The sequence below is a fragment of the Ctenopharyngodon idella genome, chromosome 5 (assembly GCF_019924925.1).
Source record: "Ctenopharyngodon idella isolate HZGC_01 chromosome 5, HZGC01, whole genome shotgun sequence".
Classification (NCBI taxonomy): domain Eukaryota; kingdom Metazoa; phylum Chordata; class Actinopteri; order Cypriniformes; family Xenocyprididae; genus Ctenopharyngodon; species Ctenopharyngodon idella.
The window spans coordinates 8,370,277-8,395,772 of NC_067224.1; the positions used below are offsets into that span (position 1 = coordinate 8,370,277).

Here is a 25,496-nt window from a genome sequence, read left to right on the forward strand (position 1 = left end):
GTTTTGTGAAAAATGTTTTTAAGATATAGCCTACGCCATTTCTGTTTAATAAAAGCTGAATAATGGAGTTCTTAGATAAAATGTTATGAAATATTCTGTAAGTGATTAAGAATGATTGATGCACCATCAGCTGAAATGGTTATTTTGAATAAGCAGGCTATGTATTTAAATGTTACTTAAAATATATTTCAGGCATTTGTCAGCAATTTCCACCAACAGTATAAGCAGTACTGCAGTGTACTCAGTATTCTGCATGCATTGAATACCTAGATGAGACCAGTGGTGGACAGTAAGTATTTTTACTTCGTTACTGTACTTAAGTACATTTTTCAAGTATCTGTACTCGAGTATTTTTATTTTGAGCAACTTTTAAATGTTATTAAATGTTGGATGGCTTGTGTTGATAAATGGCATGCAATTAATTTTAAAACGTATTATAAGATGGAGAAAATTCTGTATTACTGTTACTAAAAATAAAGCTGCATCTGATTATGCTATGTTAGCTCACAAAATAGTGTTTTTCTCTGAGGCATGGTAAAGCATGGTACTCGCAAAAAATCAAGAAAATTAGATTTAAACTATAAGACTAAACGTGTTGAGCTATATATTATAACAATAATTAGTTTTCTGTCTATAAATATATCAAAACCGTTGTTCCCTTGCCTATTAAAACATGTAAATATTAAAGCGTCTTTGGTATTTCCATGGTTTCTATAAAACCGGAAACCGAGGGTAACACGGGTATGATGCAATTGACAGGCGACTCCTCACACGTCCCGGAGCCTTGGTTAAAATTGCAATTTTCTCACGATTTACAAATAGTTGCAAACATTTGGGATGTTGTAAGTACTCAAGTGGAGAAAAACATATTGCATATCGCCCTCCGGCGTCCAGTATGAAACGACATGTTTAGCGCCAAGTAAAGCTCACTCAATCCTATTCAGGGTAAAAATAGGAAAAATAATTCCTCTCTCTAAAGAACTTTGAGGGGAACATATAATTAATACATTTTTCTCCAGCGTACATAAGTGTACGTACGTTTTTTTGTTCCACAGTGGATGCATAAGAGGCACGTAGTTCATATTAAATACATGGACTCCATTTTTGATTTTGCATACCTCCTGACAAAAATAAAGAAATTATTGAGACAGATTTTTATCATAATAATATAATATTTAATAATAAATCCTTAGACCTTTCTAATGATTTATAGACATACTGCTTGCATGTTAACAGGTAACCCCACATTTTGTCATACAAGTTTTAAATATTATTTTCTAATTATTATAGTTATAATTAAATACTAATGCAAAATACTTTAATAATGAAAGTTATTACAACAGTAATATTTCTTATTTGGTTTAATATTTTTATTTAGTATTAATAATAATAATAATAATAATACAAATAATTAGTCAAAATAATATATTAGCACAAAGTTTCGGGCCAAATTGTGCAGTCCTACAAACAAGCAAAACAAGCCTGGTTTTTTTTCATTTGTTTTATAAAATCGCATTTTAAAATCGCATAGCGCTATTTTAACCAGAAAAATCTCAATTAGATTTTTTCTCCAAATCGTGCAGCCCTACCTGCCAGTCTGTCATCATAGTTATGCATTTCGATTCACAAGCTGTATAATACACATGGGAATCAGTACATTAATATTGAAGGTTAAAACAAATTTTTTTTTTTTTTTTTACAAACTTAGGTCTTAGGTCTACTTACTTTAAAATTATTTCTACTCCAATTCATTTTTTTAATTATAAACATTTAAATGGTGGCTGTCAACTTGATAGATTTATTCAAACATGCATTATATAGGCAATTAAAAAACAATTATAATTAATATGTAATATGGTGCATACATCTATTGCCAGGATGGAGATTGAGAAGCAAATGGTCAGGACAATACACTTACCTGCTTTCATCATATCTGAGGCTTTGCAGATGGTGGATCACTGACCTAAATGTGGGTTTAATGCATGATAAGTGGAACAGACTTGCTTTTGAATGCCAGTGTGATCCAATTTTGTGCCCTGACTAATGTTTTTAAAATAAGCCATATACATGAACGTCATTTAAATAGCTAACAATTCTATACCATCCAAAAATATAAAATGAATTAAATGAAAATATATTAATTTAATATCTGAATACTTAAAGGGATAGTTCACCCAAAAATGAAAATTTGATGTATATCTGCTTACCCCCAGGGCATCCAAGATGTAGGTGACTTTGTTTCTTCAGTAGAACGCAAATGATGATTTTTAACTCTAACCGTTGCGGTCTGTCAGTCGTATAATGCATGGCAATGGGAACACCATCTATAAGAGGCAAAAAAACATGCACAGACAAATCCAAATTAAACCATGCGGCTTGTGACGACACATTGATGTCCTAAGACACGAAACAATCAGTTTGTGCGAGAAACCGATCAGTATTTATATCATTTTTTACCTCTAACACACCACTATGTCCAACTGCCTTGAGCACACGCACGGCATCCGGTGCGTGAGGTATGTACACGCTCTGGCGTAGTTTAAAGGATTAGTTCACTTTCAAATAAAATTTTCCTGATAATTTACTAACCCCCATGTCATCCAAGATGTTCATGTCTTTCTTTCTTCGGTCGAAAAGAAATTAAGGTTTTTGAATTTTCTGAAAAAATACAGTCATTTTCAAAAAAAATACAACTGTATATGCTTTATAAACACAAATGATTGCCTTGCACGTGCTTCCGCTTTCTGTATTCTTTAAAAAGCTTACGCTGTATGTCCTACGCCTTCCTTATTCAACTTACGGAACAAACGCGGCGCTAGTTCCGTTTTTTCCGTAAGTAGAATAGGGAAAGCGTAGGACATACAGCGTAAGCTTTTTAAAGAATACGGAAAGCGGAAGCACGTGCAAGGCAATCATTTGTGTTTATAAGGCGTATACAGTTGTATTTTTTTCGAAAATGACCGATCGTTTCGCTAGATAAGACCCTTATTCCTCGTCTGGTATCGTTTAAAGCCCTTTGAAGCTGCACTGAAACTGTAATTTTGACCTTCAACCGTTTGGAGAGACCATTGAAGTCCACTATAAGGAGAATAATCCTGGAATGTTTTCATCAAAAACCTTAATTTCTTTTCGACCAAAGAAAGAAAGACATGAACATCTTGGATGACATAGGGGTGAGTAAATTATCAGGAAAATTTTATTTGAAAGTGTACTAATCCTTTAAACTACGCCAGTGCGCGTACACACCTCACTCACCGGATGCCGTGCGTGCGCTCAAGGCAGTTGGACATAGTGGTGTATTAGAGGTAAAAAATGATATAAATACTGTTCGGTTTCTCGCACAAACCAATCGTTTCGTGTCTTAGGACATCAATGTGTCGTCACGAGCCGCAGGGTTTAATTTGGATTTGTCTGTGCATGTTTTTTTGACTCTTATAGATGGTGTTCCCATTGACAAGCATTATTTGACTGACAGACTGCAACGGTTGGAGTTAAAAATCATAATTTGTGTTCTACTGAAGAAACAAAGTCACCTACATCTTGGATGCCCTAGGGGTAAGCAGATAAACATCAAATTTTCATTTTTGGGTGAACTTTCCCTTTAATATTATAAATATATATAAAATGTAAAAATTAAAGGGGCTATATGTAGAACCCAGGAACTCTTATTATTAGCGACACCGTTGGCCGTTAAGTGAACTTACTGCTTGTGCACACGTGAAGTAAAAGAGACAAAACTAAATAATAAACTAAAAACTAAGCTTAATTTAGTCATATTTTAAAAAAACAAAAATGACAAAAACACACAACAAAATTACTAAAATTTTACCTTTTAGTAAAAATTTAATGAACTTTTATTTAAAATTAAAATAAAAACAAAATATAAAAATAAAATCTAATTCTAAATATTGACAAAAAACTATAATAGTATGTCATTGATAATAAAATAACAATGTCTTTCACCATTTAATCAGACTAATTTACACAGTTGTACAGAAACCTGGATATATGAATAAACATATTTCCAAGAGCAATATTGTGAGATGAAGCTACTGCCATTTGGAATCTTAATCTTTGCATACTGTAGGCTACTCACAAACAAACCAAAAAAAAAAAAGATAGTTTGCTTATATTCTATACATGTTAGTATAGTATGCACTTTTACTCCACACAAAACATCACATCAGTTATGCAGATAATCTGAATGTGTATGTCGATCCTCGCAGCATTTAAAAACTTGATCGCCGCATAAACAATAAGACATGATAAAATGAGAATCCAACCCATTGCAAAAGTAATAGGGTCATGAGAGCTGAGAAAATGGTTAGGCCTATTTAAAATGCACAGAAAAATGTCTTGTATGATTGAATGGGCTTGTGTCTGTACCATCTGTTCTGCATTCAGTTGCTAATTTGTGTTCAATTAAAACACACTGACATCCATTATTCATACTGGGCCTGCTTTTGTTAGTTTGTGTTTAGAAAAAGGATGCTGTTCATCTTCACATAAGCATTGATCCAGCTCACCCGGTGACTTGAGATCAAGCTTGTAGTTTCTTTTGTTGTTGTGCAGGTTTGGATAAAGGTAGGGAATGCAGATCACCATCAGCATGAAATGACATCAATCTGGAGCCCTGGATACAGGACGCACGAAGCATTTTCAAGCAACGATCTGTAGCAAGAAGCTGCTTCTCAAAATAGCATTTATGAGCATAGGCAGAGCCACACAGCATAAAAACAGCTTACAGTTTTAAAAGGCTGAGTAATTCCTGGTTTTACCATGTCGTCTACCGACAGACAGCGCCAGGTGGCTGATCCTGCCAGGATGGAGAAGCAAATGGTCAGGACAATACACTTACCTGCTTTCATCATATCTGGGGCTTTATAGATGGTGGATCACTGACCTAAATGTGGACTTGACACATAATGAGTGGAACAGGCTTGCTTTTGAATGCCAGTGTGATCCAGTTTTGTGCCTTGACTAATGTTGATCAAAAAAGCCATATACATGGATGTCATTTTAAATTAAAATTCTATGCTAACCACCATCCAAAAAATATAAAATTAATTAAATGAAAATGTATATGAATTTAATATCTGACTTAGTATTATAAATCTATATAAATTGTAAAAATTAAAGAGGCTATATGTAGAATTAGCGACACCGGTGGCCGTTAAGTGAACTGCAGGCAGCAACTTATTGTTCATGCACACGTAACATACAAATATGGAGCCCCGCACATGACATGCAAGAAAAAAAATTAAATTGTGTGCACAATTTACTATTTCGTTCCCTCAATTTACTAAATCGTGCGCACGATTTACTAATTCGTTCCCTCGATTTACTAAATCGTACACACGATTTACTATTTCGTTCCCTCGATTTATAAATCATGCGCGTTATTTATAAATCGAGGGAACGAAATAGTAAATTGTGAGCACGATTTAGTAAATCGAGGGAACGAATTAGTAAATCGTGCGCACGATTTAGCCCTATTTTTTTCCTGCATGCCATGTCCGGGGCTCCATATACAAAAGACTGAACGTAATTCAAGGCCCCAATATACTCACGCGAAGTTCTTTTTCGTTCTTCGCTAAGTTGGAAATAGTGCCGTCAACGCTACTGAGAGCGACGTTTAGATGAATATGTAATGAGCTGCGCGCTTTCCTCTCAATAACAAAATAAACACACAACAAAAATGAAAGGTGCAAGCGGCAGTTTGTTCTCGCGCGTCATGCAAGTTCGGTTGAGATTCTGTTATGTTCGCTGATTAATGTTTATATGTGAATAAAAGACTAAATTCAATCCGTTCATCATATATAAAGCGTTCAAGTCTCTGCAGATTCTCAATTCATATGGATTAGTTGTACAATCTCTTTATGAACTTTTTGAAGTGTCAAAGTGGTAGTTGCGTAGCTGTCAATGGAGAGTTCAGAACTAGCTCAGCTTTTATTAAAAATATCTTCATTTGTGTTGTGAAGATAACTAAAAGTCTTACGGGTTTGGAACAACATGAGGGTGAGTAAATGATGATAGAATTTTCATTTATAGGTGAACTATCCCTTTAAGAAAGCATCTGATCATAGTGATGTGGATATTTGCACCAGCACTGCGATTCAGCATTATGTCGACAGATGAGGTAATTAAAATTACACTGTTATGATAGTTTGATAATAAAGTATATTTGAGACTATAGACAATGTGAGGCTAGTTTGAATTAATCCCTTTTCTTTGCATGACACTTTGACATTACAGTAAAGAACAGCTCTTTCTGCATTATCCTGAATGTGAATATTATATAAGCATTCATTTCATGTGTCTTAAAGCTGCAGTCCATAAGTTTTGCCTCTTTGTCGCCATCTCTGTTTGAAACCTGCAATTGCAGTTATTTGCAGAATGAACATCTTTACGCGGGGTGTGCGTCGGCATGGCTCCTCAGCGCGGATGAATTTAATGTTTGCTGTCAGTCACCACACCGGTGTGGATACTGTACTTCAGAATCACAGATTGTAGTCTTGAAGTATGAACAAAATAAGAATTTTCACCGGAGAATATCATCTGAACAAGTAAGTAACAAATCTGCCACTTTTGTTCTGACCAACTGAGAAAAAAAGCATTACAATAAAACCCACTACCAATGGTGATTAAATCTAACAATCGCTTAGCTCGGATCACATTAAACTGTGCAAATTATTATTATCATTATACTTTGTTCTCAAATTGTTAATGTTATCAGCATTGCGTGACTGTGTATTTAGTGTGTATTTGCGTTACCTGTAGATTTCAATTTCTGTAGCCACTCCGCAGTCCGAAGTCTTTTGCTTTTGACTATGGGTGAATCTCCAGTTGTCACTGATGATTGTCATTTGGACCTTTCTGGATTACAATCCGCCATCAAAATGATAAGTTTAAGCTGTGAGAAAAGGCTATAAATGATCCACCACCTGCAGCATCCTCATGCCATGTAGCCTACTAGCTGGGACTCCTTCATGTAAACAGACGTGACGTAATGACACGAAGACAAACGGCTGCATGCTCGAATTTCCCGCAGAAACTTACCAGTACCAATCTATTTATAAAACATTATTACAAGCTTACCGTTGTGAATCAGGCAAAGCTAAGGAGATAGTTCTTAACACTGGTTGGTTATGTACTTGCTCAAAAATTGATTTTGGATAATTTTTAACCAAAAAAAAGTTACGAACTGCAGCTTTAAGAGAGGATCTCGCAAGCACATGTAACGGTCGCATTCTTTGGATTTTCCCGGCAAAACTGTCCCGAGTCCTTCACATAAATTCAGTTCATGGACTTCCTAGGAAGTCGGGGAAGGTCTTGTTTTTTTGGTTTTGTTACAAGCTGTTCACACATTAGCAATACAAAAAGCGATTAATTCATGACAATTATTATATACAGTGCTCAGCGTAAATGAGTACACCCCCTTTGAAAAGTAACATTTTAAACAATATCTCAATGAACACAAAAACAATTTCCAAAATGTTGACAAGACTAATATAACATCTGTTTAACTTATAACATGAAAGTAAGGTTAATAATATAACTTAGATTACTCATTTTTCAGTTTTACTCAAATTAGGGCAATGCAAAAATAAGTACACCCCACAACAAAAACTACTACATCTAGTACTTTGTATGGCCTCCATGATTTTTAATGACAGCACCAAGTCTTCTAGGCATGGAATGAACAAGTTGGCAAGATTTTGCAACATCTATCTTTTTCCATTCTTCAAGAATGACCTCTTTTAGAGACTGGATGCTGGATGGAGAGTGATGCTCAACTTGTCTCTTCAGAATCCCCCATAGGTGTTCGATTGGGTTCAGATCAGGAACCACTGAATCATTTTCACCCTGTTCTTCTTCAGAAATCCAACAGTGGCTTTAGATGTGTGTTTAGGATCATTGTCATGTTGGAAAAGTGCACGACGACCAAGGGCACGGAGTGATGGTAGCATCTTCTCTTTCAGTATAGAGCAGTACATCTGTGAATTCATGATGCCATCAATGAAATGCAGCTCCCCGACACCAGCAGCACTCATGCAGCCCCACATAAGGACACTGCCACCGCCATGTTTCACTGTAGGCACCATGCATTTTTCTTTGTATTCCTCACCTATGCGACACCATACAGTTTTGAAGCCATCAGTTCCAAAAACATTTATCTTGGTCTCATCACTCCAGAGTATAGAGTCCCAGTAGTCTTCATCTTTGTCAGCATGGGTCCTGGCAAACTCTAGGCAGGCTTGTTTGTGCCTGGGCTTTAGGAGAGGCTTCTTTTATGGATGGCACCAATGCATACCATTCCTCTGCAGTGTACTCCGTATTGTGTCATGGGAAATAGTCACCCCAGTTTGGCTTTCTACTTCTTTAGATAACTGCAGTGAACTTGCATGCCGATTTTCTTCAACCCTTCTCATCAGAAGACGCTCCTGTCGAGGTGTTAACTTCCGTGGACGACCTGGACGTCTCTGTGAGATGGTTGCAGTTCCATCTTTTTTGTACCACTTTTGCTACAGTATTCTGACTGATAAGTAAAGCTTTGCTGATCTTCTTGTAGCCTTCACCTTTCTGGTGTAAAGAAATGATTTTCTTTCTCAGGTCTTGTGACATTTCTCTTCCATGTGGTGCCATTGCTGACAGCATGAAATGGGAAGGGGTTTTAACACCCTTTTATAGTCAACTGTCTGCTGGACACCTGTGTAATGAATAATTAGACTCATCTATGGTTGAATTCTTGTTAAATTAGACATTTGTAGTCTAAAATGTAACTTTTCTCCAGAGACATTCAGTGGGGTGTACTCATTTTTGCATCACCCTAATTTGAGTAAAACTGAAAATTTTGTTCTCTAAGTTATATTATTAGCCTTACTTTCATGTTATAAGTTAAACAGATGTTATATTAAACTTAGCCTTGTAAACATTTTGGAAATTGTTTTTGTGTTCATTGAGATATTGTTTAAAATGTTACTTTTCAAAGGGGGTGTACTCATTTACGCTGAGCACTGTAGCCCCCTATACATATTTTCTGTAATCAAATCAAAATGTCAACTCTGTTAAAAAAAACTGCAACACTCACGCTACAAACATAAATTTAACTTTATTTCTTAAACAAAAAGTTTTGCCCAACTAACTTCTAGCCAAAGAAATATTTTAGGATTTTATTTCAAGATTTTTTTAAAGAAATTATTAATCTGACTTTTCCAGGCCTGCACAACAAAATTGAAAGACTTCTCTGTTGTTTACAGATTTTCTTTGACTCTAGGAAGCCTTGGGTGTTGTTATAATTATAATCCAATCTAACAAACATTGTCAGACCAATGAATCAAGACAGGTTTTTTACACGCCTAAAATTTTGGACTCTAGGCATCAAAAAAATGGCATAAAAATGAAATAGAAAACTACAGCCTACTTTAAGCATAGTACACTTAAAGTTCTGGATCATTGCTACACTTAACTGTAAATTACATTTAAACTATGAAGCATAGAACAGTGCCTGGAAAACTACATCTCATCTATGTTTCAAAGAGGTTTCTGCGTCATGGTGTATAGCGTCAATGGAAGGATTTAAAAAGGATCAGAGTTCCCTGTAGTGTTGTGGGGCTTAACATGTCGTCACTGTAGACATCTTAATCCCATGAGCCACACATTCATTGCCCTCAGCATGTTTACATACACCCACAATCTATTCACCACAGCATACCTATATTCTCTCTTACAGAACCAACAATGACACATAGGGGAAATGATGCGTGTTTCTGGGTGATGCTGTTCAGTGATAAATCTGAGTCTCTATGGACCCCAGAGCTGCAGCACTTTACTCAAAAACATCACGCAAATATGAGCAGACTCTCTTACTCATGGTTTTTAAAAAAGCTATACAATTTTAAAATGTTACTTGGCACTAGAAAGTTCTTAGTTAAAGGGATAGTTCACCCAAACATTGAAAATCTGTTATCATTTAACAGAACAGAAGTTGTTCCAAACCTGTATGAATTTCTTTCTTCTGCTGAACACACACACTAAAAGATATTTTTAACTTCCATAGTATGGGGGAAAAAATACTATGGAAGTCAATGGGGTCTCATCAACTATTTGGTTACTGACATTCTTCAAAATAACTTCTTTTGCATTCAGCAGAAGAAAGAAATTCATACAGGTTTAGAACAACTTGGGGGTGAGTAAATGATGACAGAATTTTCATTTTTGGGTGAAACATCCCTTTACTGCTGATCCTAGTCCCCTTACCCAATTACAATACAAAGAGAACATCTCACCTCAAATTTTACACTTGATTGATTTTTTGATTTAAATCATTTGATAGAGACTGCTGAAATGAATTTCTAATTGTACGTCATGGTCATGGATCTTTTAATTAATGTAATTTCTTTAAAAAAAAATTTTTTTTTACTAAAATAGTTTTAATATAAACATAACTTAGTTAGATTTAATATTAAATATGCAAATATATTTGATTATTTAAAAAAAAAAAACATTTTATAAGACCAATACATATTTTTCATTTTTACAGCAAAACAGGGAAAATATTATTTATATATTTAATATTAAATAGAAATATGTGATGTTTACATTTTTATACATAGTCATTATTTTCTTAGTAAAAACATTTGTATTTAATTTTAAATATGTACATATGTGATAATTTTTTAAAAAATATATATTTTATAAATAATATAACATATTTTATTTTTGTTGCAGAGAACCAGGAAAAACATAACTTGTATTTACATATTTAAATTTTTAATTAAATACAAATACGTGAAATTTAGAAGAAGAAAAATATATAATTATTTATTTATTTATTTGGAGTAGAGAAGAAATGTATTATTTTCAGATTTAACATTTTACATAATTTAGTGACTTTTTCAGGCTTGAAAATAACAATTCCAGGTTTTCAATAACCGTGAAAACCCTGTAGTTCACAAAGACAACTAATATTAGTGCATCCATTCCAGAAATGACCTCTCTGGCACAGCCACACATGAAGACAGCCTTCTTTTATTTGACTCAATCACAGTTAACACTGATATGATTCAGATGACAAACATGATTTGGAATGTAAACACTCAGTTGTTCTGGTCTGCAGTCTGACCTCACAGTCAATGTCCACTTTGACAGATGATGGAACTGAAGAAAAACTTCAGTTTTTGGTGCAACTTTCATCCTGAGATGCCGAGGCTGGCCTGGGCCAGTTGCTCAAACAGAACAAATGAACAGAAGTTCATATCTCTGGAGGATGACACATGAGATCTGGTTTGTGTCTGCATTCATGGAGTACAGTTCATTGTCCCAGATCAAGGATGAGGTCATAACAAATGAGGGACCATATAGTCCTTAAAGGGTCATCTAAACAGAAATCTTCTGAAACACTTTAGTAAGATGCAGAGAAGCCCAAGCAGGAATAAATGAACAGAAGGCATGGAAGGGATTGGAGATGATGGGGAAGATGGGTAAGGCATCCATGCTCTGTGCTGGAACTGTCCACAGGATGGGCGGCAACGCTGATGTCCACATACAGGCCGACACTGCATGGCTTGATAGCAAAGTTGCTCAAACAAACTCCGGCATTCATTCATTCATTTACACTCACACACAAAAACAATCGCACATGTGTGCCAGAAAGAGTTGCAGAGGAGCATCTTGGGACCGAATGATGAAGCACTGCAAGAGACAGGACTTATGGAGGGGTGCGATTATGAAAAAATAGCAGGAAAGGCAGGTCAGGCTTGTGTTCTTTTCCGGGTGTGTTTGGGTCGTTTCGGTTTCAGGATGACATATCTGCTGTAGGTGGTGTATTGCTCAGACAGAAACGGGATAAAAAAGGCCCTGAGGAATCTGGAGGACCTGTGTGGGAGAGACACGAAAAGGCAACAGCACCAGGATCATGAAAAGGATGAAATACACACAAAATAGTTAAAGCCATAATCCTAAAATCCACTTTCTTTAAAAAGAAACCATTTCTACGTTTATTTCGCCATCATGAACTGGGCAATAAAGACACGCAGAGCTCATTACTGATAAATTAGGTCAAGGATAATCTCTCTTAGGATGATTAGACATCCAGTGTCACAACAACTCATGATGAGCGCTTGAGAATGATGTCATAAGTATCTTTAAAAGGACAAGCGGGCCCTCTAGTGGATAAGCACACACCCTACAATTTTCAATGACTCTACAGCAGAATTAATTTACTCTGAATGAATTACCCACAAGTGTCTCTTGTATGTTAACAAATTTCCACTCGTTTTGAAAAATGCCCATATACTCCACACATAAAGACTTGCCTGGTAGTATCTAGAAAAGGCTTGTCAGCGATAATGCTCCACTCCTCTTTGTTAGTGGCATATCGTGGTTCACGAGGGGCTTCTGTTTCTGTTGCCAGATCCACCAGGTAATGACACTGCTTCAGTTCTACCTGAGAGCCAGAGAACATGGAAAATGACATATGTACTTCACATCCAGCTACAACACTAACATATGCAGAGACATTTAAAGGTTGTAGATAAGTAACACTAACGTTATCTTTCTTCTAACTTGTGCATGGTTTAAAAAAAAAAATGGTAAAAAGAGGTATATAGAGCTTAATAGTTGATTTTTCTAAGGAAAATGACACTATTGTTTCCATCACCCTGTTTTTTGGGGGGGGGGTTTGTGCATTTTGAAGCATCACATCAGAAACAAGTGATGGAAATGCCAAATTTCCAAGAAAAATCCCAAATTTCCAAGAAAAAAGGTGGTTTGACTTGTGCGAAAAAGAGTTAATGCAAATAATGGGAGATGGAATCACATTTGCCGAATAAATTCTGATGTAGCGAACATTAAACCCACATGACTAATCAGCTGTTTCCACTGATGGTATTTTATTTACTGTTGGTTACTAGGTTACCAATACCACCATCATCCGCTGAACAACTTGATGGAAAAGCACCTAATTCGCATTTGTTTTTTGTTTTTGCAAACTTTGAAAATCAAAGAAGGCGGGCCTCTACTGTTCACAGAAGATGAGTGCCAATTCCAACATGAGGCTTCTGTATTTAATGCAAACAAAACTGGAAAATGAATAAACTTCAACTGATCACTGTTGAGCTGTTGAGTATCCTCTCACACATTCAGCTTAGTTATAAGGCTTCATAAACCTGTAAAGTCAAATGGAAAATTGAAGTCCCAAGTGAATGTGTTGGGTCACTCACATATCGTGATGTCTCCTCAAGATTCTGATCATTCATGTCTGATGGAAGTATCCAGGTGGCATCAGGACCCATGGCATATGGCTTAGGTAGCTGACCCCTGAACTCTGATTGGATGAACTGTAAGTGCCAGCTGTAAATGAATAAGATATAGTTAGTATATATCATAGACCTATACTACCGTTCAAAAGTTTGGGGTTAGTCAGATCAAAAATACAGTAAAAAAAAGTAGTGTCATCTTCAGTGTCACATGATCCTTTAGAATTCATTCTAATATGCTTATTATTACCAATATTGAAGACAGTTGTGCTGCTTAATATTATAGGATTCTTTGATGAATAGAAAGTTCAAGAGAAAAGAATTTATTTGAAAGAAATATTTTGTAACATTTTACATGTCTTTACTGTCAATTTAATCAGAACTCAGACTCACTTGTTGGGCAGGAGAAAACTGCTGGGGAAGCGGTACCACTCTTTCCCCACACAAACATTGACTAGTCTGCCCTCTGGAACTGTGTGGATTGCAGGATCTTTAGCGATGCGATGAAACTCTGGATACAAATCCAGTGGAGCATGATAGCCTTAAAGCACACAACAATCCCAAGTGAGAGAGACATCCCAAAGGGAGTACTGAACTTCACAAGGTAAAGAATATAGTTTTTATCATTTTGTTTATCAACTTCATCTGCCAGCTAGATAACCCTACCTTTGGGGGCATATTTCAGTAGAATTGGCCCAAGCCTCTCTCAAAAACCTTACTGTTGAGCCCTTACGTGATTTGTCCTTACCTCTGAAGAGGGCCACAGATCGGGACAGTGAGAGCACTCCAAACAGCAGCACAGAGCCGAGAGCCAGCCAGTTGGAGGAGATGGTGTAGTGCTCCAGACGATAGCGCTGGAATATGAAGTGATAGCACTTCTACATGGAGAAAAACAGACAGAAAACAGTTTAAAAAGGAGAATGAATTAAAGTATAACATTCAAATTACATGCAGGTTTACCAGCAAACAAATTTACACAACACTGGGGAAATATGCTAATAAAGATGTGCAGTTCTCTGTAGTTTTTGGACATGTGCTAATGCAAAAATACAAAGATATTCTTTAAAAGAATATTGAAGTTCCATGTACACTATTGTTCAAAAGTTTGGGGTCAGCAAGTTTGTTTTTTAAAATAAATTAATACTTTTTATTCAGCAAGGATGTATTAAATTGATCAAAAGTGACAGTAAAAAAAAAGTTTATAATGTTGCAGAAAAAAATCTATTTAAATGCTGTTCGTTTTAACTTTTTATTCATCAAAGTATCCTGAAAAATTGTATCATTGTTTAAGCATTAAGCAGCACAACTGTTTTTAACATTGATAATAATAATAAAAAAAAAAAAGTTACTTGCAGCAAATTATATTAGATTATATCATATTAGAATGATTTCTGAAGGATCACGTGACACTGAAGACTGGAGTAATGATGCTGAAAATTCAGCTTTGCCATCACAGGAATAAATTACATTTTAATATATATTAAAATAGAGACCAGTTATTTTAAATTGTAATAATATTTCACAAAATGACTGCTTTTGCGCAGTATACTAATCATACAAATCATTCCGTACCATAGTATTAAAAGTTTTTTTTTTTTTTTTAATGGAATACTGCGTTATTTTATTATAAATGATTTATCAAAATAACTTCCCCTCCTTCTTGCAACGACATCTATGATGATGTGTTTACTGGCACGAGGGCGGGGCAACCCGTCACTCACATGAGATCACAGCAACAGCAAACAACAATGATCCAACCATCCAATCAAAATCAAGCCTCGCTCCACATTTTTCTTGTTCAAGAAGCCATTGTCATGACAAATCGGGTCCTCCCTTGAAATCGGGTCTCCACAAACTCTCAGTTAATGATTATCTTACATATATACGAATTATATTAATTTAAAATTCACATAGCTTACTATATAATGCATAAGAAAACAAATTAGTGCTTAATAAAACCAATTGAACGTAATTTCTTAAACTTGATTAACTGTTAATAAATTAATAATAATAATATTAAGTGAATAATTGAACATCATTAATTTGTTTTATTTATAACTGAAATATTTGGACATTTAACACTTAATTTAACACAATTACATTAAAGATGATTGTGAATACATGTAGAGTAAGTGCAAATGCGTGTATAAAATAAGCTATCAGGCTAATCGGATATATTGTACATAAGCTAACTAACAGACAAATGGTCATAATAACGTAGGTAAAACAGCATTTATCATAATATGATTTTATAGGGATTGTAATCAGGTGCTAAAGAGAGTACGTATTAAAAGCAATTTGAACCAATGGGATCGCTTGGGGTCTTAATGGAGACCCGATTTCGAGGGGGACCCAATTTGTCACTAAACCGTTTCACTCGGATATATGTCACAATAGGGAAGAAAAGACTATCGCAACTTCTGTTTCATGCAGACTAAACTGCAATCTAGCAATTCTAACCTGCAGCGAGGATAGTGCCACTGCCCCACACAGACAGATGAGAGGGTAGATGGGAAACAGAAAGCGCTCCTCTTTATGTGGACGAGTGAAGAACACCAGCATCCATATGTACATAGGAGACAGTGTTAACCAGTACGGCCTGCCCAGGTTGTGAACTGCAATTTATACAATAAGAAACACGAGATTAACAGTATGCCCAGTACGTCACCTGCATGTCACAAATACTTTGTTGGTAATTTAAGGGCTTAATTAAACAAACGTCAAAGACACATCTTTCTCTCTTACCATTGAATCTTTGAAGCAGTGCCTCCATAAGCGCAGTGAGAGGAAGAGAAAACAGGGCCAACACAAACACAATGTTGAAATTAAGAAAACCATTCACAAAGTAGTAATGCCAGGGCTCTGTGCCTGTAAGAGAAAAAAAAACACTGTAATAAAAAGGTTTAAACGTTGATCACTGTTGCCATCTGATGGCACTAAGAAGAATTAGCATTTATGTGCTTTACTGTAAACAATTTGTTTGTTTTAAAGGTGCAGTATTTAATATTGACAGCTAGCGGTTGAAATGGGTACTGCAGTCCAAATTCAAAGTATTCCATGTTTCCTAAATCTCAGCAAACATATGGCATTTTTATGCATTAGTACAGTAAAAAAATTACATACAGCATGTTTAAGGATGAGTCAATATTTTCTAAATGTATATACAAATAATTTGAAGCATACCATAGAGATCTGGCCCATGAGGAGTGAACACATTGTATAGTATTATGTTCAGAGGTGCAATCACCAGCTTGCCATAATAGTAGCTGTCTATTACAACAACAGGGACCTACAGAAAAATATAACAATGTTAAGTGTTATCAGTGCTCTCATGTCAGTATAATACAATTATTCTGGATATTTTTGATTTTAAAAAGCCATTTTACAATTGATGAAATCTCAGTGTATGAAATCAGATCAAAAGGACACAAAAACAACCTAAGACAGAAAAATCTATGAGTTTCCCAACCAGAAAGAGCAGCAACGCCACCAGAGTCCACATGATAAAACTCTTCCACTTCTTCTTCAGCAACAGCAGGTCAAAGGCAATGGGTATGCTGCAAAATCAATCAGTAAACAGATCCTAAATTCACCTAGTTGGATGATCAGGATTATTTCTATGGCTTTTCACCAAATGTGAGTAAATATTGACTTTGGTGAGTAAATGAAACAGTTACTAGCCATACTAGCCATTAGGAACTGCAGGATAATTCATGGATTAAACTGCAAGTACTAAAGTTTGACCCTTACTTTTTATCACTATTTTTGTTTTGTTTGTTTTTTGTTTCGTACTGTTGGGAAAGTATAGAGTACGTTGGATAGTAGTGGTGAGAGAGAAGTGGGATCAGGACATGGCCCATGTTGCAGTCAAACCTGGGTTATTTACCTGATGAACATGTTCTGTAACATGTTCTGATGAACATGTTCGGTCAGATTTGTAAGTTACATTAAGTGAAACAGTAATTTGCACCGAAAGTTTGGACGGTAAGAGTGTTACAGGTGTTTTAATGTTTTTGAAAGAAGTCTCTTATGCTCACCAAAGCTGCATTTATTCAATAAAAATGCCAAACGATACATGCCAGATCAGTATGTGGCGCTGTAATTCTGCCACAGAGATACACTAAAAATGGAAAATAAGACTTGGAGCATGCGCATAAACCTTGCGCACTGTATACAAAATAAAGCTTAGAAATACAGCTTTATTTTAGTAAAGCTAAAAGGCTCAGTAGCTTCTGCGGCACGAACACAAGCATGTAGTCCGCTATTGTTGTTGCGGTTACGTGACGTAGCAGTGTGTGACTAGAGTCGAGACGTGGGGTGATGACATCATTGTTTCACAAAATATACGGACTGGTTGAACACACGAAAACACAAGGGTGTCGTTTTCAGATTTATCCACTCTGGGACCCGGTTTAAAAAAAAAAAAAATAGCGGTTTCAGGCTCCCAGAACGCCAGATCCGTCTGGACGAAACGCCGATATGATACAAAATTTTTACGGATACATCTAAACGCGTCTCTGTGTGGACGGGCTCTCAGTTTCTCTAAACTCTGCCTCTCTGTGAGACTCGTCTTGGTCAGACGGCCCAGTGTGTTGTGATTGGTCTTACAGTGCATGTCGGAAACAAAACGCCTATTACCATATTTGAATTTCAGCTCTGGAGGCTTCCTCAGCACTTGATACACAGTGATACTAACAGTAATGATGGTGTTTATTTTTCTGTATGAATTACAAGCTTGTGTCCTCATCCTTTTGAAGGATTCACAGCACTGAAAACAGCGTCTTCTTGATAACACGAACCAAACTCTTCCAGGCCTCAGCTACAACTACAGCGTTTGAGGACGGGTCAAAGTAGACGTTGTTGTTCAATGAAGACCATAGGCTGGAATTATGCAAATATGTTACATTGTTACATAGATTTGTAACGGGAAGTGAGACTAGAATTGCTGGCGATTCGTTTCAGGCAGTTCAGAATTTATTCTTTCTTTTAGGATATACTAACTTAATATGTTGTGCACTGACCTTTTACATTCACAAACAGTTATTACACACTGCATGAAAGGTAATATTCAAACAAGCATAATAGGGACACTTTAAGCTCCCAAGAACAAAAATGTGAGGAACAAAAATCAGGAAAATAATTTTTAAAATAAATCAGCTAAATAATTCTTCTCATAAGGACAAAATGCAACTTTTAATATATACATAATGCAAAATACAGTTTCATGGCTGATTATAAATAATGGCAGGAAATGTTGGCAGTTGTGGTAGAAATAGTTTTTTGCTTGTCAATACACAAAAATATAAATTATTGACCATTTCTTACCCCAGCAGGGCACTGAAGGGCCAGCCCACTATGGCCCCTGCTGCAATACCCAGCACAGCCAGACTGGGGTGCCCCTGGAACCAGCCAGTCATAGCTACCACTGTACTGTACATACAAAACGTACTGGGGAGGAAAGCTGCATATAACACATACACAAACACACACACACATTAACCAGCAGGGTATACAGCAGTTACAACCATCATCCATTTTCAAAGTGATCAACCGGATAAGGCAAAAATGACCCATTTGATTTGACTCACCTGCAGAGGAGCAGAACATCCCTGCACTCAGGACGAGGAATGCCAGCAGAAGCCGTCCCACGTGCAGGCCAAACTTCTTACACACGGCCCTGTGTGAGACCCATGACATCAGACCTTTAAGCCACTTTTATTGCATCACACTGTAAAATTCACCTATTTTAGCCCAATGCTGAGGTGCCATATGTAGTATGCTGCACTTACTTGTAGAAGTAGAGCTCACACACACAACAGGTAAATGCTAACATGCAGCGCAGGAAATAAAACACAAGGACCTGAATGGTAACAAAATAATACGAACATCAGCAAATTAGTTAACATGTCCACATGTCTAAGCAGGCATATAATGAATAGCTAACATATACAGTTGTGGTCAAAAGTTTCCATACACCTTGCAGAATCTGCAAAATGTTAATTATTTTAACAAAATAAGAGGGATCATAAAAAAAATCCATATTATTTTTTATTTAGTACTGTCCTGAATGAGATATTTTACATAAAAGATGTCAAACACAACTATTACAAAAGGTTCAAACATTCACTGATGCTCCAGAAGGAAACACGATGCATTGAGAGCCGGGGGGGTGAAAACTTGAAGATGTACAACAAGAAGATGTATTCATTTTTCTTATTTTGTTTAAAGATCTTTTTTTTTTTTTTTCATTTAGTATTGCCCTTTAGAAGCTACAGAAGATACTTACATGCTTCATATAAGACAAAATAAGTTCAATATACGCTGATCTTTAAATTAAAAAAAGTTTTCACCCCCTGTTCTCATAACTGTTCAGCACAAACAAGGCACTCATGAACAACCATCACACACCATAAAAATGCATCATGGATCATCTAGGTAACAACATACAGTAATAATAATTAAACGTATGTAAACTTTTGAACAGGGTAATTTTTATAAATGCAGCAATTATTTTGTCTTATGGACTATATGTAAGCATCTTTTATGTAAAATATCTTATTCAGGACAGTACTAAATTAAAAAAAAAAGATGATTCCTCTTATTTTGTCAAAATAATTAACATTTTGCAGATTGTACAAGGTGTATGTAAAATTTTGACCACAACTGTACCTATAATATAGATACTTTGAATACAATTTAAGTTGTTATGAATAAAACTGCCAAATGCATACTGTAAATGTAATTTAATGAAAAACTCTGTATTACAGCTGAGAGCCATTTAAAAATACATTTTAATAGTCCTCGAAAGAGTTGATTAAGCAAAAGTAAAACTGTAAAATTGCACTACAAAGAAAAAGAAATAGTTTTACTTTCCATCACTGTTAGAAATAAAGGATTATTATATTGAGTTGCATAAGTGGAACCACAGCTTTCTCATGGTTACTTTCTTCAGATTTGAGATCTGATTTTTCCAGGGAACTTAAAGGGTTAGTTTACCCAAAAATTAAATTTCTGTCATTAATTACTCACCCTTGTGTTGTTCCACACCCGTAAGACTTTCGTTCATCTTCGGAAAACAAACATTTTTGATGAAATCCAAGAGGTTTTTTTATCTCCCATAGAAAGCAACGAAATTACCACATTCAAGACCCAGAAAAGTAGTAAAAACATCATTAAATTAGTCCACATGACTGCAGTGGTTCAACCATAATGTTGAACCTTAAGGTTCAACCTTAACGAGAATACTTTCTGTGTGCAAAAATAAAACAAAAATAAATACTTTATTCAACAATTTCTTCTATACCCTTTCATTCTCCTACGCAGTTTACGTTGAAGAGACATTGCAGAGCTTCCAGGTTCTACATCAGAACACTGACTCAGTATTGGCCGGCTCCTGCGTCAGCATCACATGCATGCGTCGTGCTGCTCACGTGAACAGTGTCGGCCAATAATGAGCCAGCGTTCTGATGTAGAACCTGGAAGCTCTGCAATGTGTCTTCAACGTAAACTGTGGAGGAGAATGACAGGGTAGAGAAGAAATTGTTGAATAAAGTCGTTATTTTTGTTTTGTTTTTGCGCACAAAAAGTATTCTCGTTGCTTCATAACATTAAGGTTGAACCACTGTAGTCACATGGACTATTTTAACAATGTCTTTACTACTTTTCTGGACCTTGAATGTGGTAATTTTGTTGCTTTCTATAGGAAATAATAAACCTCTCGGACTTCATCAAAAATATCTTAATTTGTGTTCTTAAGATGAACAATGGTCTTGCGGGTTTGGAATGACATGAGGGTGAGTAATTAATGACAGAAATTTCATTTTTGGGTGAACTAACCCTTTAAAGTAGCCACCTCACTATTCAAAGAAATATACTTCTGCATTACAAATGCTTGCAAGTACAGAATCAAAAGTGGTAACCAATATAGTAACTAGTCTGGGGCTGGTCACAAGATTACCTTGTTGGTTTGTAATATTTTGGCATGAAAGCAGGCAGGAAGGGCATGGAGCCAAAGATACGCATAGGAACGAATCGCGTAGGCTGGGGAATATTCCCATGTCTGCATCCCTGTTCCATATAGCAGGTAGTGAGTCTGGCCAGCAAAAAGAGAAAAATAAAAAGAATGTTTTAAGAATGTTTGGTAAACCTTTCTTTTATATACTAAAGTGAGTAGTTCTTAGAAGAAGGTTGAAATTCAGCAATATGGCCCATTCATAAGGTTTATACTTAAGACTGTGATCAGGAATAGACATGATAACCTTCTAGTTAAGACAAAAAAAAGTTCTTGAATCTGAACTACACCCAGACAGTCGCTAGTGGGTTGGATTATTACATACTCCAGGGCATCACATGACACAACAGTGACACAGATCAGGGCTTTATATTAATAACGATTTGCTTTCTGCTGTTCCAGTTAGACCAGTATTTTAGCTTTTTACTTGCCCTGTAAATATTCTCGTCATACCATAAAAATAATACATTTTAATATATTTTATTTTGAAAAAAGTGTTATAATTGTTATAATATGTTATACTATACATATTATATTATAACATATGTTAAAAATTATAAACAAAAAATATTTTGCACCATTATGTTTTTTACACCAAAATATTTTGAAAAAAAAAAAAATACAATAAATAATAATAATAATAATAGTTTAATTAAAAGCTGTAATGGAGTTGTTTTAACTTGTCCCAGGATAAAAGCTGTATATGTGTGTGTGTTAAAAATAAATATGTTAATTCATATATAATTAATTATTATAATAGGTTATATTGTACATGTTATAATACATATGATGTTAAAACGTTATAATATATGGATTAAATGGGTTAAGATTTATTATTAAAAATTACATTTCATAATTGTGTTGAATTAAATGATTATAAGCTGTACTAATTCAGCAATAACTGCAAATTATAAAAAAAGTATTTTTGTGTGTTTCAATAATTTTGTTAAGAAAAAACAGCTATAAATGCAAATTAAAACAAGTGTACATTTATTTATGTTATTATATATATATATATATATATATATATATATATATATATATATATATATATATATATATATATATATATATATATATGACCTTTAATATTAATTTTCAACCTATTTTTACTATTCTATTATTCTCGCAAAGTCATTCTCGCTTTTACTAAATCTTTGTTAGTCAGATAATAATATTATATAATAATATAATTAATATAATATAATAAATAATATTAACATGGTGACATATCAAAATCAGCAGAATTGCAACAACAATAATGAACAGGCTGTATCACAGAAAACCAAATGCAAGCAAAGTGTGCAAAGCATAACACATGTAATGAGAATGCAGTGCCAGGCCAACAGGACAAGTGACCATCAACTGGCCCAAAACTCACACAATGGTCCCAGGCTATTTTTTATTACTGCACCCTGAGAGCTTAAAGGAACACTCCACTTTGTTTGAAAATAGGCTCATTTTCCAACTCCCCTAGAGTTAAACAGTTGAATTTTACCGTTTTCGAATCCATTCAGCCGATCTCCGGGTCTGGCGGTACCACTTTTAGCATAGCTTAGCATAGTTCATTGAATCTGATTAGACCGATAGCATCTCGCTCAAAAATGACCAAATAGTTTTGATATTTTTCCTATTTAAAACTTGACTCTTCTGTAGTTACTTTGTGTACTAAGACCGACGGAAAATGAAAAGTTGCGATTTTCTAGGCCAATATGACTAGGAACTATACTCTCATTCCGGCGTAATAATCAAGGAAATTTGCTATCATACCATGGGTGCAGCAGGCGCAATGATATTACACAGCGCCTCTCACAAATGTCTCCATGGTTGCAAGGCACGCTCCCTGTGCAAACAGGGGGTCACAGGCGCTGCGTAATATCATTGCGCCTGCTGCTGCCATGGTACGGCAGCAAAGTTCCTTGATTATTACGCCGGAATGACAGTATAGTTCCTAGCCATATCGGCCTAGAAAATTGCAACTTTTCATTTTCCATCGGTCTTAGTACACGATGTAACTACAGAAGAGTCAAGTTTTAAATAGGAAAAATATTGAAACTCTTTTATCATTTTTTAAGGAGATGCTAACGGTCTAATCAGATTCAATGAACTATGCTAAGCTATGCTAAAAGTGGTACCGCCAGACCCGGAGATCGGCTGAATGGATTCGAAAACGGTAAAACTCAACTGTTTAACTCTAGGGGAGTTGGAAAATGAGCCTATTTTCAATAAAAAAGTGGAGTATTCCTTTAACAAAAACTTGTGAACCAGGAAAATGTGTAACTCACTGGCTCCCAGTAATTGTAGGTTTCATCACAGTCAGAGATGTTACTGAGCAGCGCAGCACAGAAGCGGGCTGAAACCAGGCACTTGAAGGCTGTGGAGCCCTCAGGAGCCCACACCTGTCCTGCCTTACCGGATGACCTGTAATGGAGAGGCAGGGTATAGGAGCTAATGTGCTTATCTGGGAGCAAGCTAATAAGCAATAAGGGAACAGAGCACATGGTTATACAATGTTGTCGTTCATTTATTTAGCACTTAAAACAGTGTCAGTCTAAAACTAAGTGAAAACTCATCCACAAGCATAATCAGTACAGATGTGTGTGAGAAATTCCAGCTTTTCGCATAGACAAAAAAAAAAAAAGACAACAATGTCAAGGGAGTGTTATTGTATTCCTCCTGCGCTGTTCAGCTAATGACAATGTAAGAAGATTATGAAATTGGACATGCGCGAATGTGCACCTGAGATATACAATATCAAACATGCTTAAGCAATATGAAAATGTTTCACTACCTAATGTCACTAAAGTATTCCAGCTCAATCACAAGCGTTTATTTTAAAAGAACAATCATTAAACATTTTTTTCAGCATATGTTCTATGGAGCGCTGACCAGCGTTACACACCAGTAGAGCTGTGAATGAATGAATGATTGAATGAAAGCCGTCATGTTACATTAAAGCGAGCTTATTCGTGTCTCCTGGGTACATTTTAGTATTTCTGTCTCTTCCAGGTCTGTGCGTGTTATTTAAACAGTCTGTGGACATTTTATGTGTTTACTATCTGTACTAATCGTAGATATACAGACAGACTGACGTTAGCGAGCTAGCGACCTGTCAACACTACACAATGTTACACCGCGCGTCAGCAGGACTGGCTTATGGTTACTTACTCATTTCGGGGGTCACTAGACTTATTGTCCTCAACACATTTGTCGTCTTTTGTTGCTCGGCTGTCAGCGGGAGGTGTGTTGTTCACGTTGTTGGCATCTTGTTTGCTTCCCCGTCTGTTGCGCTGACGGAGACCCTTCGTCGCCATGTTTCTACTGGCTGTGCGTGACGTCATCATTACACCGAAAGCAGCGCAGGTCGACGGAAAGCCATTAGTACGCAGATAGCAAATATTACCCTTGTCTGCTGACTGACTGCTAACCACTGTTAGTATCAATGATTTTAGTATCATTGAGATACTATTATGTTTTATATATATTATAATTAATTAATTTTTACTTTTGTATTTTCCGTTAAACTTTTAGTTAACTCTAATAACCCTGCTGCAATTTAGCATGCTTTTAATGACTTACTTAGCTTTTAATGCTACAATGACCAAAGTACAGTTTACTACAACTAAGTCTTTCGATATTACATATATTTCATAACACAGCTACAAACATTTTCTCATATATACTCATTTAGTACATTTGGCTATTATTTAAGCCAACTGAACAATTAATTATATTAATATCAGTATTATTACTTTACAGTAGTAATGTACCATTGTATTATGGTACAATGATGGTATCAGATGGTAATAATAACAACATGCTACTGAATGATTACATTTACATACCATCTCTTACAAAAATTATTTTGGTGCATCCCAGGTGAAAAAATACTATAGTAAATACTATAGTGTTTTTGAACCATACTATAGTAAATTGTAGTATACTGTATATATTATAGTATTTACAACACTTTGTTAATGAAAACTACAGCATACTATTAACTATAGTGAACTGATAAACTAATAAATACTGTAGTATACTTTAGTTTTTACTACAGTAAACTGTAGTGTATATTGTAGTACAATATACTCTATAGTTGTAAAAAACTTAGTACAGTATTGGGTAATTTGTTTATATTACTATAGTTGTTATATTATCACAGCAACTATAGAATTACCACAACAAATTAATTCAAGTACTTTACTATAGTATGGTTTTAAAAACAC

At 35.5% G+C, this 25,496-nt stretch overlaps 1 protein-coding gene across 1 annotated transcript; it reads right to left on the reverse strand.

The window, feature by feature from the left end:
* Positions 1–11,015: 11,015 nt before the first annotated feature.
* alg9 (ALG9 alpha-1,2-mannosyltransferase) lies at positions 11,016–24,621 on the reverse strand. Its single transcript, XM_051895050.1, has 15 exons — positions 24,439–24,621; positions 23,556–23,691; positions 21,217–21,351; positions 19,049–19,119; positions 18,848–18,936; positions 18,585–18,720; positions 16,729–16,816; positions 16,443–16,548; positions 16,005–16,127; positions 15,720–15,874; positions 14,008–14,137; positions 13,653–13,800; positions 13,224–13,353; positions 12,318–12,448; positions 11,016–11,877 (listed from the first exon to the last, which is right to left on the reverse strand). The coding sequence occupies exons 1-15, from the start codon at positions 24,612–24,614 to the stop codon at positions 11,754–11,756; spliced, it is 1,878 nt and encodes a 625-aa protein (XP_051751010.1). The 5' UTR covers positions 24,615–24,621; the 3' UTR covers positions 11,016–11,753.
* Positions 24,622–25,496: the final 875 nt, after the last annotated feature.